This window comes from Rhinolophus hipposideros, assembly GCF_964194185.1.
Source record: "Rhinolophus hipposideros genome assembly, chromosome: 15".
NCBI lineage: Eukaryota > Metazoa > Chordata > Mammalia > Chiroptera > Rhinolophidae > Rhinolophus > Rhinolophus hipposideros.
The window spans coordinates 64,240,328-64,258,363 of NC_138061.1; the positions used below are offsets into that span (position 1 = coordinate 64,240,328).

At 50.0% G+C, this 18,036-nt stretch overlaps 1 protein-coding gene across 1 annotated transcript in view; it reads right to left on the reverse strand.

The window, feature by feature from the left end:
- Nucleotides 1-165: 165 nt before the first annotated feature.
- Nucleotides 166-18,036, reverse strand: part of DRGX (dorsal root ganglia homeobox) — a gene marked incomplete at both ends in the record, with an annotated part of 29,359 nt that continues 11,488 nt past the window's right edge. Inside the window, one exon of the mRNA XM_081074344.1 lies at nt 166-431. Within this exon, the coding sequence (XP_080930470.1) occupies nt 166-431 (266 nt within the window). The remainder of the gene's footprint in view (nt 432-18,036) is intronic.

An 18,036-nucleotide genomic window follows, 5' to 3' on the forward strand; every position in this document is an offset into this window, starting at 1 on the left:
AGGCACTCTCCAGACACCAAGGGAGCTGTCGGTCTCACTCCCTTCCTGTCCCAGAGGAAGCTCTGGGGCAGCAGGCTTCTCCTTGCTCTCTTGAGTTTTCCACGGGGCTAAGGCTGGGAGAAGCAGGGGGCAGGGATGGGTGCCGGGCTTGGGCACTCTGGACCCTCATACACTCTTCTGCCCCTCGCTTTGTTCCTTGGAGGAAGGGGTCTTGTCCTGGCTGCCATCAGGGGGCGCCGTCTTGGCCACAGGGCTGGGGCTGCTGCTGGCCGATGGCAGGAGGTTGGCTGACTGCAGAACGGCCTCCGAGTGCTCGCGAGCCTTCATGCGCAGGGCAGCCACGCTGGCCGTGCGGTTACTCTGACAGCCGTAGGTGGGGAGGAAGGAGAGCCCCATGGGGTCTGGGACACAGCAAGAGCACAGTGGGCCCCCTGGAAGGAGGGAAAACAACAGGCATCCATTACTGACTACATTCTGTCCCCCAGGACTTGGGGTGTGGGCAAAGCACTGATTGATATTGTATGGTTCTGGGCACTAAAGGGAGAACTGAAAAATGCTCAAGACCCCAAAGATGCACAACTCAAGAGACCCAGTTGATAGTTCAAGGGATTATCAGAGCATCAGAGAGGCCTGGCCAGTCCTGATTCCCTCACCAGTCAGCTGTGTGACCTTAGGCCAATATCTTGGCTTCTCTGAGCCTTAACTTTTACTCATGTAAAAAGGAATGACACCTACCTCACAGGATCAGTATGAGGATTAATAAAATAATCCCACAATCCCCAAACTGTGTGCCAAAGCACCCTAAGAACTCACAGGGGCACTGCAGGTAGATTTTAAATATTTGAAGTCAAAGGAAACCAGCCACATCTGTCAGATTCCATGCAAGCTGCTGGCTAGAGGCAGCTCACAGCTTTCACATGACACCATGCTGCACCCTTTTCAAGGATGTCATGTTTTTGTGAAGCGGAATTTTGCTGCATTTTGCAAGCACCACACAAAAGCCCATGTGGAACATAAAATGAGGTTGGTGACATCCAGAATGGTTCCCACGTCACAGAATCCATGCAGAGCCCATTGGACGCACATCCCATTAGAAAGTCATGGTAGCTATTTACAAAGGGAAGAAAAATGTTAGTTTTCTTTTAATTTATGAATATTATTCTTCTAATGGCTACTAAGCTATTGGGGCATAAATACTTATCGAGTTGTTTAGATCTAATCATTTAATGAACAGAACTATTGGGTATTTCTTATGGCCCAAGAGTCCTGAAAATTAAGTGAGACCCTCGGGGCACTGTGAATTGAGGTCTGAGAACCTCTGGAGGACAGTTTGGCAAGCATTTAGCACAGGTCAGATGTGTGGGACGGGGCTTCAGAACAATTGCCAGGCCCAGCCTGCCCGCCAGCCCTGTATAAGCCACTCCAGGAAGAGCGCCAGGATGGCCCTCTGCCATGCTCGGTTTGAGGATCCCTCCTCTTCCCAGGTCATCTTCAGTCATGCGTTTATTCAGTGACTATCCCGTGAGCGCCTGGGACCTTGTCCTTGCACTGTTCTTGTCTCTAGTGACTAATCAGCAGGAATAAGGCAGCTGGACCCCAGCCTCATGCAGTGCGCTTCTAATGGGGAAGCACACCACAGGCGTGCCTCCCCAATGCAAAGGCAGGAGGTGGTGAGTGCTATGGATACTTGAATGGAGCGCGATCCTTGGCAGAGGCCTGAGTGCGATGAGTCAGAGAGACAGCCCTGTGAATGTCCAGGAGAGCGTGACAGCTAGGGAGGACAGCGGTGCAACGGCATGGACGTGGGCATAGAAGTGGCCTGCTCAGGGAGCAGCAGACCACTCGGGGTGACTAAGGACAGAGACCACAGGCAAGGGGGTTGGCCGATGGGTCAGGGGCCACCAAGGCCAGGCTGCCCTGAAGCCGTGCAGGATGCAGTGGGAAGAAGCTTCAGTGGGTTTGAGGAGAGTGTCACAAGCTTATCTGCATGAGGAGGGTGGAGAGGCTACTGCAATAATGCCGTCCCAGCTGACAGTGGCGTGGCCCACGGCGGCCAGAGGGAAGGTGGCGAGACGTGGCCAGATTCTGGGATGTTGATGAAGGTGAGGGCTCGCCTTGATTGCTCATGGTCTGCAAGGAGTGTGACTGAAAGGAGTCAGGATGCCTAGGTATGGGCCTCAGCATCCAAAGGAATGGAAGTGCCATATCCAAGATGAAGACAAACAGAATGAAAGTTTTCCTGGGGAGGGAGGATATGAGAGCCTGGCCATGTAATCCTGTGGTCCTGCTGCCCATCTGAGTTCAGCATTGAGAAGTGATCAAAGCTCAGTGGTGCTAGCACCACCCCAGTCCTTGAGGGGAACCCAGGGGCTCCAAGGGCCCACACCGGTAGCTGGGGAGACCGGACATGCACAGACCTTGTACCCAGACGGGGCGGGTAGACTGAGCTGCCAACAGGAGATAATTTGAGAGATTTTCTGAGCCCCTTGGATAGGTCAAATGGTAGGCCCCACATGTGGTCCCTGCAAGAGATGTGCGTCGAAGCAGCCTTCTCCCACATCCAGCCAGCCTAGGCCAGCTCTGGAGCCCGACCCCCCAGAGGAGTAGAGATGGTTCATCGTGACCCTGCCAAAGACAGTTGGGATTCAGTGCCTGTCCCTAAGGCCGGAGACCTGGGAGGGAGTAGCAAAGCCAGTCCTTCCACGTAGGCTGTGCCTGCCCTGTGTCTCTTTCTGAAAGTACCCAGGATTTGGGAGAAACAGCATTGCAAACAGAGTGTTTTGGACCCAAATCCATATGTTGAATGCATCCAAATCCCTCCCTGTGGCTTTCAAGAGCTTGTGTGATCGGGCGCTGTGGCCCTCTCCTCCTCGTCCTCCTCGTGTGCCCACCAGGCCTCCCAGCAGAGGCTGGCAGCACCGGCACAGCAGAGCCCTCCCGGGAGCTGTTGAACCAGAGCAAACATGCATATGTGCCACACGGCTGTCAGCACGGCCATCTCAGCTTCAGAACAGCTCTAGGAAGTAGGCTCCGTGGTGATCCCTGTAGCAGCTGAGGGCACTGAGGTAAAATAATTAGCGGCAGAGCTGGACTCACACCAGGCAGAGGGTCTGCTCCTTAACCCCGGGGTCCCTCTGTTTCTGAAGAAGACACGTTCCTCCCACCTTGGCCCTTTGCCTGGCGTTGCCTTTGGGTGAAGATCGTCCCTCCACCTTCTCACTCACACTTGTGTCTTTAGGATCCCACTTGAGCCCCGCCGCCTCAGGGACCCTCAGGGCCCTCCCCATCCAGAATAGGCTCCCTGGTTATGCTCCATTCCAGCCCTTGCTCCATCTCCACAGCACTGGCTACAAAGGGTGGATGGATTGTTCATGCTTTGCTGACTTGTTTATTGCCTGTCTCCCCCCACAACATACCCCAGACTGTAGACTCTCAGGGGGCAGGTACCATTCTGTCTCATTCACTACTCTGTCCCCAGTACCTAACACAGGACCAGAAATAGGCCAGGCCCTTGGAAAGTGTCTGTGGGAGGAAGGAGGCAGACAGGGCACCAGGCCGTGGTGCCCACTGCAGGGGCAGCCTTCAGGAGGCAGCCTCAGAGAGGGCAGCCCTGGGTTATCTTACCTTCCTTTCCCGGGGACAGGCTGCCCTGGGCCAGAGCCAGGCTCCATTCTTTCCCCTCAAGCACATTTTGGCATCTTTCTCTTCCTTTCCAAGCCTGTTCGGGTAACAGGAGGCTCACCTTTACCAGCACCCACTGTGGCCTCTCATCACCATTCTGGCCACACTGAAGCGTGGGCATCACTCAGCCCCTCTCTCCAGGGAAGCGAGGCTTCAAGATCAACTGCCCGAGTTCGCACAGTTTATTGCAGAGGTGGGAGCAGAACCTTCTGGTGGCCTTTCCCTTCTCCAGCAGTGTAATAGGAGATTAAAAGGCAGCTATCTCTTCCTGCCTCAATTTTGACAGAGGAACTGATACAGCAGGCAGCATATACAAAGATGAGTGTGAGACCAATCACAAAGGGAATTCTGAGAGTCCCGTTCACAACCCCACTCCACCAGGGGGGCCCAAGCCTGGGGACGTTTCCAGCCACAATAGTAAACAGAGTTGCACTGGGTCACATCCTGAGTCCTGACTGTTCTCCATTAGTGGCTCCCTCGCAGATACAGACATACGCTGACATCGGGCATTGCTCCTCAGCTTGTTAGTCTCTGCTGGGCACTGCCTGTGCTGTGAGCCCTGGGAGTCACCCCACAGGAAAGGCCTCCCACCCTCCAAGTCTCCCTCCCATCGCGAAGCAAACGTCTGAAGAGACCAAATATGAAGGACAGAGAACCAGCTCAGCAGGTTATCCCCTGTGTCTGCTTAGAATTTTTCTCATTTTTCAATAATGAATGTGAACTTTTTAAACTCAGAAACATGCCTTTAATTTTAAATGAATGTTAAAAAGAGGAAAGACTGGGATTCAACCCCACCAGCACATTGGAGGAGGGTCTGTGCGAGGCTAGGAGCCTGAACTGCTTAGGTGCTGAAGGTCCTAAGGGACCTTGACTTTGGCTGTGAGCTGTCAGGGAACTGGGAAGGGCCACTGGGCATCCAGCCCCAGCAGGCTAGCCTGAAAGGGGTGGGCTCAACTCCTCTCAGGCTGGTTTTTGTCCCCCGCAAGGCCTTGTTCCAACGGAAGCCTCAAAGGGGGAGTTAAATGGTCTGTGACTCAGTGATGAATGTGTCACCTGCAGGATGAAGATCTACCCCTTGGGCAAGATAGGCCCTCCTTCCCCTGCGTCCACAGCCGGTACCTGCTAGGTCCCCACATGAGAGCCACCAACCACGACACTCCTGGCCTGCAAACCCAGATTCAGAGGCAAGAGAAACAAATGAACTCACAGGACGGAGGCTGCGGGAGACAGAAGAGCCTGTGCTCATCACCTAGCTCACCCCCACCTTGGACAGATGGGGAAACTAAGGACAGAGGGACCCAATGGCTCTGGGAGACTGGGGTTAAAAACTGGAAAGGCTACACCCACAGGGTGCATTATTCAGCCTTAAAAGGGGGGGGGGGGAATCTTATCACAGGCTACAATGTGGATGCACCTCAGAACATTAAGCGAAATGAACCAATCCAGTCAGACAAAGACAGATTCTGTATGACTCCACTTAAAGGAGGTGTGGAGAGCAGGCATATCCATAGAGACAGAAAACAGAATGGTGGCTGTTTTCAGGGCCTGGCAGGAAAGTAGCAGGGGGGCACTGTTGTCTAATGGGGACAGAGTTTCAGATTTAGAAGATGACCAAGTTCTGGAGACAGACGGTTATACTACAATCGAAATGCATTTTACATTTGGAATTGGTTAAAATGGTAATCTACCTCAGGTATTTTAACACAATTAAAACGAAAATAAAATACTTAAAAAGAGATGAACCAAAAGAGAGTTCAGGTCAAGGTTACTGGGGAGATGAGGGCCCCCCCCCAGCTGTCCAGACTCCTTTAAGGTAAGTCCAGAGGGTGAGGCCCTCCAGAGTCCCTCAGTGCACACTCACTCCCTCCAGCCACACACCGCCTCACCTGCATGGGCCGACACCCTCAGCCCACCTCACCGCTGTGTCTTTGGCTAAGGGAGCATCGCACAGTTTGTGCACGTCCCTGGAGCCCAACCTCTGTCTCAAGACTCTGCACCGTGCCCCCTGGGCAGGCATCTCCGCAGCAGGGCGCAGACCCTGAGAGACGCACCCAGGCCAACAAACTCCTTTGGCACACAGCCCATTGCAGACATCACCCTCCTTCCCTATCTACACTCCCAGTTGAATAGCAGCTTGTGTCCATCATAAGGGGCAGATGCTTGCAGGTGAACTCCTAGACATCTCAACAGCTACACGGAGGAATGTTGGAAATGAAGCAGGGGAGTCACCTGCTCTTTGTCCTGCTCTCACCTGAATAAGAACAAGGAAAATGTGCCAATCTAGAATGCACAGAGAAGACGGGGAGGAGATCTGTACAACACACAAGGTCTAAGGCGAACAAGGAGACAAATCGAATGTGATGCTATTTACAGGGAAAACTTTAGAGTCTGTGATCTATGCCCAGGGACCCAACTGTCCAGAGGGGGACGTGGCTCAACAGTAGAGCACTGGTCACTGTGACCTCACAGTCAGCTCACCGTGACGTCATACAGCTGAGGGCTGCCTTAGCAGAGGCAGAACCTACAGAAAAGGAGAGGAGAAAGTCCTTCTCCCCTCGGTCACTATCAAGTCAGCAGGCCAGAAGCAGGAGGAAAGAGGGAAGAAAATGGGAGGGAAGACTGAGGAGTGAAAGAACCGGGGCCACCAGCTGAGTGGACTCCAAGGCACAGAGGATAGAAGGTAACTGCCTCCGACTCTCTCTCCAGGTGTGGAGTGTGGGATGGAAGCAATGGGAGGATGTGAGAGAGACAGGGGCTTTCTTTTTTTACCATCAACGTGCTATGCCTATGCTGTGGGCTGTCTCCAGGGTGCTACATTTCTGGTCATAATACCCTGAAGCCCCTGACGAGATACAGTAGAGAAACTTCATGCGCAATGTGGGCTACTGGGGACAAGTTTTTAAATCCCTTTCAACAAAAAAGGAGGAGTTTTAGAATGTAATGTGGATTACCAAGCTGAGCTTTCCTTTCAACTTTAACATATGTTTGCAGAATTTCAATGATTATAATCAAATTTAAATTGTCCAACAACCAATATCTCTTAACTCCAATAACCATTTTTGACAAAGAAAAGAAAATGATTTCCACAAATGGGATCCTTATAAAACTAACTCTTGATTTGATGTCTCCATAATTTCATGGCACCAGTAACATTACCAGATTTCTCCATATGCCTCCTGGCCAAATAATAGCATCAACCTGGACACTACTGAAAACCAGAAGTAACAAAATGAAGATTCGTCCTCTGTGATACTCAGGGCAGCAGATGAACAAATAGTTACCAAGTGAACACCCAGACCCAAAAGCACATGTACTTGGCCCATGAAAAGCAAAGCCCCTCACCAAGTTCTTAAAGTTCTTCCAAATGCACTTCCATAAGTCACTTGATTTATAAGACTGCCATCAACTAGCAATGTGGCTGCCAATAGCAGACATATTGGTGGGTAATACTGAGAAAAGAGACAAAAACGTATAAGACAGCCAAGAAACTCAAAATGTACAGTAACCTGAGCCATTTAGTACACGGCAAGCAAAGCAATACCCCTCAGGATGTCCTGAAGTCATCCGTGGTGACCACAGGAACTGTCACAAGAGATGATGTTTGAAAGGGCTTTGAAAAGCATACCACCTGCTACAGTTAGTGATGGGGTGATGCTGAATCTGCCATGAGAGAGGCTCAGCATTCCTTTTTTTATTACGTCAGGATGGTGACAAAGACACTTTAGAAAATGTCTACCCCAAAACCAAGTTGTTATTTTCTAAATCCTATAAAATGAGTGACAACATGACATCTCTGAGGCCTGAAAGCCAGGTGCAGCCTGCCGAGGCAGAGGGAAGTGGGCTTTGAACTTTGGCTCCTGGCTCCACCATTAAAAGACATGGGGCTCCTGATCTTTCCAAGCTCGGCTTCTTCGTCTGTGAGAGGAGGTAAAATACCTGCCTTTGGGAGAAATTCTATGAAGCACCTAGTACTAAGCCCTCAAACAATTATTTCCATGACCCCATCCAAATTAAAGGACAATTCTAAGTCACAATTCACAGCTTATTCCAACTACCGGTTCATTTCAACCACCCGCTGAAGAACTCAGCGTCTTCTGAGCATCACCCCAGGGGACACCCAGGGTGAGTGTCACCGCTCTGCCCCAGGACAGTGACTGTGCAGTGAGTATCCTCATCACACCGCTCCCCCACCGGGCGTTACGCACAACCCACCTGCTGTATTGCTTCTTCGGTGATGTCTTTCCATCCAACCAGAAAGTCGAATAATTGATTCTGCCTATAGAATTTTAGGGGGTGAGCTAAACAAACTTTAAAAGTCTCATCTTTTAACTACTAGATTTCCAGATGAGGGGCTCTAGTTTTTTTGTTTGCTTGTTTTTTGTTTTCCTTATTTTTTTATAATCAGTCAAAAAGCTATAATCGTAAATGGGCTAAAAATTAAATTAGCTACAGAGGAGTGGCACATAGCAATAAAAAACTATGAGTAAACTAATGGTCAAATGATAGGGAATTAACTGAATAAATTATAGTTGCCCGTATAGAACATGCTGAAGCTATGACAAAATTATATTATAGGAGGATATTTAGTGCCATGAAAAATATAATAATAAAATCTTAAGTTTAAAAAGCCGGTTAAGTAACAGTAAGTCAATATGATCCCATTTTGGTATATGTATATATGTATACACACATAGTATATATGTGTATACGTATATGCACAGCCATGTGCCATATCCATATGGGATTACACGGGTATATATACATTTATAAATTTATTTAGATTTAGAAATATAAAATATTTATAAATTTGAAGCTTTTAATTAAAAATTTTTAAATTTCCAAGTAAGTTATAAAATATATAAATTTATTGGAGATATATATTTATAAATGGGAAGAAAACAAATGCACCAATACCAAATATTCATACTGATTGATTCTGGGTACTAGGTTACGAACGATCTTTACATTTTTCTTTATGTTTCATTGTATTCTCCATTCTTTCTAAACTGACCAGATATTACTCTCATAAAAATGATGTCCTTTTTGTGACTCATGATTTCCCATCTCCTTTCATTCAGATGATGAGAATAGATGCTCTCCTCTAGAATGGCGTCCCACTGAAGTCGCTAAGGAATAAAGACGTGTCTCAGCACCCAGCTGAGACTCCATGACTGCTAATGGCCTCAGTCTACACTGGAGTTACTGACTGGCTCCCCATGGAAAATCCACCAGGAGCGTTCAGTGCATCTTCCATTCTGTGGGGATCAAAGTCAGTGAGTCCCTTTGCATGGAATGCAGCCAACGCAGCAGCTGGCGAAGCCCCTAAAAAGCCGCAACTTCTTGATCTGGCCCTACCAATATGCCATCACCAAAGTCTCTGCAAGACCCATCTGGCCACTAAGCGCAGTCTGAAAATTGTTTTCTTTGGAGAACATACTACCTCCTGGATACTAAATTAAAACACACAATTACATTTCCATTAAGTTACAGCAAATTCTGCTGAATTGATCTGATCGGCCTACATTCCTATATGACATCATGCTTTAAAGGCTTGGCCCGAACATAAATACTTAATGTAATAAATACAGTCTGAAATATTTGATCTCCTTGGCAGTTTAATTGATCTACTACAGAGACTGACAGGAAAAATTAAGTTAGTTCTGTCTCATCTCTGTCAATGGCACATTTTCCTCATAAAGGCACGTGAGCTACAATTTTGGTTACAAGCAGAGCTCTCCCACACCGATTTCTTGTTGAATGTTCAGACTCAGTGTAACAGAATTGAACAAGGAGATGGGGAGGAGGGTTTATGAGACATTTTACACAAATACTGCAGCTCATTTCTTTTTGCTTTATAGTAAAACAAATAAACATATTTCGAATCATAATTCCGGTTCCTTACAGTTCACACGGAGCATTTGAGTGGGAATATCGGTACGGTTGCCTACATATTTAAGCACAGATTTTTAGATGCTATAGCTAAGTGTGCTCACCAAGTATCAAAAGCACAAGGTCAAATTCACATCTAGACATCTTCTATCACAGAACCCCTGAAGTACCTTGTCCTGTCTCTGATGGTTTTTATTGCCCTTTTCCCATGAGTTCTTTATTTTTGTACCTACCTCACCTCCCAAACTTGCTGTAAGTGCCCCTCACCTACCCTCACCCCCACAGTCCTGATCACAGAACTAAAATGTCCCATTTTGATACAAAGTAAACACTTGAATATTTGGGGATGCGAGAAAGGTCGGGAGAGTCCATCTTTCCTGACCGAGTGGGCATATTTCAGTTCCTCAGAGTTGCCATATCTCAGGTTCTAAGCTTTCTCAATACTCCATGGAAAGGAAAACTGTGGTTATGACAAAATTACCCAATCTGATAAATGCCAAAATCCCCAGGTTAATTTGGCAGGTTATTCTGGTGGAATTGATGCTAAGTCTCATCCCGTCTTTGTTCTGGCTGTCACTGTTCACCCACTGTCCCAACACCTCATTCACTCAGCAAACTCTTCTTGATGGGCAGAATGGGCTCACCGAACTTTCCTTTTGCCGTGATAGTATCAGGGCCAGCATCAGGCTCCCATCTCAGCCAGGATGTCTCTGAAGGGGCAAACAACTAATGACAGCACCCAGACCCAAGGACCCTGGCACAGCCAAAGGAACAGCAGGGACATGAGTCCTAGGCAGTCATATGCCAATGAGCATGGCCCTCCCTCCTTCCAGAGGCAGCCAAAACTCTCGACGGGCAGGCTGCTTTCCCCACTGCCTCTGGGCACAAGCCAGAAACTTTCTGCTCAGCTCTGCCCTTCAGGGCTCCACTGATTAGCAGGAAGGGCAAACCCATCACCACCCATAAGAAATAGCTTCTGGAACCAGGTGAGTTGCAGTTTTTAAAGCCAGAGAACGACAGCTGGTGCCTATAAAAGGAACAGAATCAATACAGGGTATGGGGGCTGGAGGGTGGGACACCTGGGTCCCTGACTTGTCCTACCTGACAGACACTCTGTATGACCTTGGGCAATCCTAGTCCCCTCTCTGGGCCTCAGTTTCCCCCACTGAATCCTGGAGAAGCAGTGGTAACATACTCATCATGGAGATTGCTTACAGCTCTTCAGTCTTTACCTCTGTCTACCTGGCATCAGCTAGGCCTGCAGGCGGCTGGCGCTGACGCAACCTCCTTCCTTGTAAACCCAAAGCTAATCAGATCCCCAGTGACTGTTACTAGGCCACATCATCGTAATCCTAACAACAACTGCCAGCACTGGGCACTTGGAATTGCCAGGCACAGACACACGCCTCAGCCACCACCGGGGATGGCCATTGCAGTCCTCATCTCACAGATGAGGCGACTGGGGTCTGCCCTGAGGTGACCCTGTAATGAGAGGGAGGCAGTTACGGGCTGTGGCTGGTCTGAGTCCAGAGCCTGGGCTCACCTCGAAGCCACACATTCTCCTCTCCCAGGACCATGGCTGCACCTCAGCTCACGCTTTGCCCTCTCCTCAGCATAGCCCCCTGCCAGCCTCGAGCCTTTGCTCACGTTGTTCTCTCTGCCCGGAGTGCCTGCATCTACTGCACAATTCCTACACTTCGTCAAGCCCAACTCCTCTGGAAAGCCTTCCTCATCCGACAGAGAAAGAGTCCCTGCCTCCTCTGGGCTTCCCCCGCAGCCTGCATCTTTGTTGGCCTCTGAGAGCAGATGAGAGTGTCACATGGGATGGAATTATTTGTTGGCTTGTCCGTCTCTCCAAGCCCATCCCAAGCCTGCAGGCCCCTTAGGGTAGGCATGTGTCTAATTCATCACCAGATGCTCCACCGCTGGTTCAGAGTCTGGCAAAGTGGGGTTCTCACTGAGTGCTGAATGAAGAACAGGAGGAACCAGTGGTTTCTGGGGTCCAGCAGGTGGCCAGTCGTACAGGGACAGGGTCGTAGAATGGAGTCTCGTGAGGCCCATCTCCCAGGCCCATGGCAGCACGACCCGCTTTCCTTCTTTTCCTAAACTCCATGACCTTCTCCTCTGCACCAGACTCTGTGTAGGGGCAGAGGTGAGTGATTTGGAAGGGTCTAGAGGTGAGTCAGATGTGGCCAGTGCCCTTGAAGTCAGGATGGGGAAGTAAGGTAGGTCAGACACAAGCACCCCGATTCATGTCAGGAAGCCAGAGTATCCTTGATACTTTTGCCAGTTAGTCTCCAGAGAGGGCCTACCAAGAACCACCCTGCCAGTGTTCGCACCCACGTGCAGTCCCCTCCACTTGAGTCTGGGCTGGCTCTGGGAGCAGCTTTCACTAATAGCATGTGGCAGAAGCAGCACGGCTTGTTCTGAGCCTTAAGAAGGCTTGGCATCTTCTCCTCTTACACTCTTGGGGCTCAACCTCCATCCAACCCCTCCCCAAAGGCTTTCCTTGGGGGGTGGGAGAGAGAGAGAGAGAGAGAGAGAGAGAGAGAGAGAGCGAAAGCGTTCTCAGCCTCCCTGCCAAGTCACCAGACATGGAAATGATTCCATCTTCTATGTATGTACCAGCCCCAGCTGCCATCTGACTGCAACTTCATGAGACCCCAGGCAAAGCAGGGGCAGAGCTGCCCGGCTGCAGCCAGCCAGTCCTCAGATCGGGAGAGATACTAAAAGAGTGAGGCAGCTCTGCTGCTGCTTTTATTATACTAAGCTTTCAGGTAAAGTAAAACAATACCAAAACCTAGATAGAAATTTTAGGAAAAGAAAGTCACAAGCCAATCTCCTCACGATTGTAGATGTGAAAACCCTAAGCAAAACATTAGCAAACCAAATTCAGCTATCTATAAAAAAGATAACTTGTCACATCTAATTTGGGTTTATTCCAGAAGTGCATGGTTGGTTTAACATTAAAAAATCAATGTAACTTACTGTATTAATATATTAAGAAAGAAAAATCATGTGATCGTCTCTCAGCAGCAGAAAGAGTATTTGATGAAATTCAACACCCATTCATATTCATGATTTTTTATAATAATAATTAAATTAAAGCTCTCAGAAAACTAGGGCAAGAAGGAAATATCTTTAGTTGATACTGGGTATCTCATAAAAGACAGCAAACGTGATTGTGAAACCCTAAGAGTCTACTCCTGAGCTCAAGAATAAGGAGGATCGGTCACAAAGACCACATATTATGTGATTCCATTCATATGAAATGTCCACAAAGACAATAGCAAAATGTCCACAACCTACAGAGACAGAAAGATTGGTGGTTGCCTGGGGCAGGGGAGTTAGGAGAAATGAGGAGTGACTGCTAATAGGTATGAGGTGAAGGAAATGTTCTGAAGTTGATCTTAGTGATCGTTGTACAACTCATTAGATATACTAAAACCACTGAGTCGTACACTTTAATGGATGAATTGTATGTTATATGAATTATATCTCAATAAAGCGAATATAAAAAATCGCATAAAGCTAAGATGGCTGTGAGCTCCACCTCCATTCAGTACTGTGGTAGAGCTTCTGGCCAGCAGGCAGACAAGAAGCAACGACGTACAGTATAAAGGCTGGACAGTGAGAGGCAAACTGTCTTTAATTTGCAGATGATCTGCTCTTGTACATAGAATCTTATCAAGAACCTACAACTAAACCTAATCATAGATATAAATCTTGCAAACACAATGCTGAGCCAGAGTCCAGACGTAAAAAATATGTACTGTATGATTCCAATTATGTATATATACACACATGTGAAGTTCAAAAAGTTAAGACTAAACAATAGTGTTTCAGAAATTCAGCTTAGGAAGTTGGCAAAGTTATATTACATAGAAGTCAGCAAAGGGTTCCATTTAGAGGAAGTAGAAAGGGGATCAGGGATTCAGGGGTTTCGGGATACAGGCAAAGTCCCAGAGGGTGATGCCACACGAGGAGGTGCCTAAAATCATTCAGTAACCTCTAGATATGTATTCTATGAAATTTTTTTAATGATCATTATATCTCACAATAAAACATTTTTTGTTCTTAAAAATTGTGTCTTTTAAAAAAACCATAACATGAAAGAAAAAGTAATTAAAGAGGAATGGGGGGGCCGCATGCTTTCCGAGGGCTCAGAGGAAGAAGAGGCCGTCTCCTGCTCTGAGGTTAGCCTTGGTGGGTAAATGTTCATTGGCCAGTAAAGCCCTTCCAGGCTCTGAACCCGGGCACTTTACCCCGGTCTGGAAGCCCAAGGGCCAAGGCGAAGTGGGGAGGCATGATCCTGGCTAACTAAGGGGACTTGCTCTCAGGAAGGCCAGGGCCAGACCCATCCTGGCACTGGGCACCCTGCCCTCACCTGCCCTGGTCCTCAGACGCTTCATGCAGCCTCGGACGGCCAATCGCCAGCACCCGCGGAGCGCCCACTATGTGCCAGCTCCCACACAGGCACCTCCCACAGCCTCCCCCAGTCCTCACAGCCTCCCAGGCCTGGACTGACAAGGCTCAGCCGTGGAGATGCAGGTACAGCCAGGATTCCAAGTGCAGCCTGTCTGCCTCTAGGCTTCTCCCTGCCAGGACCTCACTGGGACAGCAGGGGCCACCTGGCCTCCCCAGGAGGGGGCTGGAGAGGGGAGGGGACGATGGGGTGGGACCTTATTCCCTTGCTCTGCTTCTGTTCTCTCACCTCAGGTCTGATTCAGGGAGCCACACCGGGCACAGGCCAGCCTTGCCCAGCAGGCTGCTTCCTCCTACCATCTCTGTTTGGGACAAGTCAGCCCTGATGCCTCCGCCCAGCTGCGGAGAGGGGCTGCGACTCCGGCTGTGAGCATGGTCTGAGCTGCAGAAGCTCTCCCCTGGCAGCTGGAACTAGCTTCCACCTGACACCCAGCTCTCTGAATCACAGGTCAGAGGCAGTCGGACGAAGTGCAGCAGGGAGCAGGCCTCTGCGGACCGTGGCCCTCCCGCCCCCAGCCCCCAGCACAGTGCCCAGCCATCCTATGGCCAGAACTTCCCCTGAACAAACCCAAGCGCCTCCCTTGGCCATTAATAACCTCCTCTGCATTAATGAATTGTGAACACAAGGCTGGCCATTAAGACAGCACAGGAAAATTCTTTGTGTTGCTCAGGCTTTTTCTCTGGACACCCATTATTGTTATGCAAACCCTCCCTGCATGGGGTAGGGTCCTGCTACCTTTTGATTTGAGAGTTTCCGTGGCACACCCCATAATGAAACATACTAACTGCATGCCTGGCCAGGATGGGTCGTCTCTGACCATCCCAGAGTATAAAGCACATCGCAGCCTGTGAAGCCCCAGGGAGGGAAGGGGTGCCTGACAGGGAATCCTACTGGGGCAGGAAAGAAAACCCCATCACCGCCAAAAATTGAAACAATGAGGGTTATAAGGAAAAGGTGAACGTCAGCTGCAATAAAGTTCAGAGAAATGGGAGAAGCAGACATTTCATTGGGTCCTTTAAAGGTGAGTGGGACCCAGTGACTTGGAAATGAGAACGGAGGAACCTGATTAACATAAATGGTAGTATTTATTGAGTGCCTCCCAGGTGACACATTGTCCTAAGGGCTTCAGATGCTCTAAATCATGTCCTCCTCGTTCAATCCTGTGAATCCAGTGCTACGATGATCAGATCTCCATTTTATGGAAGAGGAAGCAGACGTACAGAGTTACATGGCTGGCTTCGAGAACGAAGAATGAGGATTCACAGGCAGGCCACCCAGAACCCTTGCTTGAAGCCACTCTGCTAGTTGGCTGCTTGATAATTAAAGGATAATTAAAGGAGGAAAAGCCCACAAGTACTTGGTTTTCAATTACCTGGCTCTGTCCCCAAAGGGCAGATTCCTGGCCTGAGATAGCCAGCTGCCCCGCTTCCCGAGAAGGGCAGCCTAATGCCCACCTGGGGACCTGCCCGGCAGAGCCTGGAGGTCAATCTGCCACACTTCCACATGTGGACGCTCTGCTTGACCAGCCACCTCAGAAAAGGCACAGCCTCCTGCCCATCAAGGGTGCCACCCCCACCTCCTACCCTGTTCTGCTGCCTAAGCAGTCCTGCTGAGCTTCCCAGACACATCCCTCCATGCACACGCCACCCCACCTGCCCCAACACCGAGACTGCTGAATGAGCAGCCTCTGGGCTACATCGCAGACTCCTGACCACGCTAGCGGACCAGGCAGCGGAACACAACCCCCAGCACAGGGTGACGGTGCTGTGACTGAGGGCAACAGTCTGGAAGGTGTTTGCCCTCGCCCCCACCCACACCCACACCCAGCCTGAGGCAGAGCCGCCAAGCTGAGCTGCGACGCAGGCTGTGGCAGTTCTAAGGTGGGTGGATTGTCCAAGCACATGGTATTCCACCTGGTCTTGTTTTCTTCAGCTCTCCCACCGCTTCCAAACCCCAGGCCCCTGTTCACAACAGGCATCTTCAAGCAATCAAAATTAGTCTCTCTAATTTCCTAAGAAAACCATAACCTGGAGTTTCTTGCTGCCGACTTCTCGCTCTGTGTGCCAAAGCTCAGCAAAGTGGACTGCCCCCTTTCACATTGTCTGGGCCACTTGCCGCCATGATCCGAAGATTGAAAAGGCAGAGTCTGGATTCACTGGCAAGTTCTGGGTTGCAGTTGTGGAGCTGCCAGGGCCCAGCCTGCCCATCCCACACAAGCAGCTCTGTGCTCTGGAGACCAGTGGTATGGGGCCCCCGGAGCTGGCATCGGTGCCCATGACCCAGTGCCCTTCTGCTCCCCCCAGTGCCACCTGCTCAGGAGCTGATAACCAGTATTATGAGAGCACTCTTATTTTCAGAGCACATTCAAAGCCAAAGAATTTCCAAACAAGTGAATATTCATAAAACTATGTTAAAGGACCTAAAGACTTCAAGGGTCACTATTTAAAGGAACTCAGCAAACTGTAACTCACAACCCCCAAGCTACCCACAAACACTCCTGAAGGCTGTCACAGTATTTCCCAGGCAAAGACTTGACATCTGTCACAATGCCTAGAAACGAAAAACCAGGACCCCAACTTTAGTCCTTCAACTTGTAATTATACATAATGCTCCCCAGGCTTTGAGTGTGGGACCACTAGCTGGGGTGCTTCATATGTCCCCTGAGAAAACTGATCCTGCCCTGGGAATGGGGCGGTGCATTGTCCTCACACTCTCCAGGTGCTGGGGGAGCACAGCAGCCCGGCGTGGGCCCTCAGCTCCTGGCCTGGAGATGCAGCTTTGCAGTCTCAGGGGAACAGCACCTGGAGCGAGGTCTCGGGTGAGGCTAGAACCTTGGCAGCCCACCCAGGATACTCGCTGTCTTCCGTCCAGGGCCGTGTGGTCCTGCCAGGACTGCAGAGCCTGAGGAAGGAGACACAAGCTCTGCTTTGGATCTGGGAGCTGAAAATCACTTTGATTTCTTTCTTTTGGGTCATTTGCAAGTTGCTGCAGGCCTGGAGGAGTGACTGGGAATCTCCGACCTGGAAGGGGCTACAGCATCCAGCTCGCACTGGTCCCGGTCTCCAGTAGTTCTGGGTGAGTCTCGGTGCTGTGGACTCACAGCGGCCCTCGCTGGCTGGGGAGAAGCAGGCTGGGGGTCCAAGGCCCCTACCAGTGGTGCCCATCCAGAGGAATGATTGAATGAACGGTGTTGGGGGAAAGGGCACCTTAGGATCCTGAGGAAAGCAGGCTAGACAACAAAGGGGAGACCTCGCGGAAAGTGTGCTGTGTGACTTCCCTTCCCTGAGCCTCAGTTTCTCATTTGTAAAAAGAAGAATGGGCTTAGAAGCCCAAAAGCATGCCTTCTAGCACCATCTGAATGAGCTCCTCCCAGCTAGCTGAGGCGGTCTGCTAGGTGGCCAGGAAACCCTGGGAAACAGCTCAGGCCCGAGAGAAAGAAAGCTTGGTTCAAGCCACAAGCTCTGCCAGCATCTGGCTGCCCAGCCACCTCTGAAGGTGCAGTTAATGTGAATGAGGGTGGTTACAGCCCAGAGGTGCCTGGCACTGAGACAGAGCCTAGAAAATTGGAGGTGCTTCTCTCGTGGGCCCAAATTGAGCTATGTACTTAATTTCTACAGCTTGGGGAGGCCCGGGAAAGTAAGATGTGAGCTGCAAGAGTCAGAAAGCCGTCCTGGCCTCAAACCACTTAACAGTGTTCCATAAAACCACCAAGCATCGAACCCAAGGGTGTTTAGAACCAGACTTGCAGGTACACACTTCTCACCCCAGGTCCGAGGCAGAGGCCAGGTTCCCAAGCATATCCAGGGACTGCCAGGCTCACCTGGACGGCAATGGGGCTGTACCGACGAGTGGGCTCAGAGGCAGCCCCAGAGACTTCCAGCTCGGAGAACCTCCCTTCCAGACGTGCCAGCAGAGGAGGCCAGGAAGTTTTAGGATGCAGAGATACCCCAACCAATACCAGCCATTAGCTCAGAGCGGCT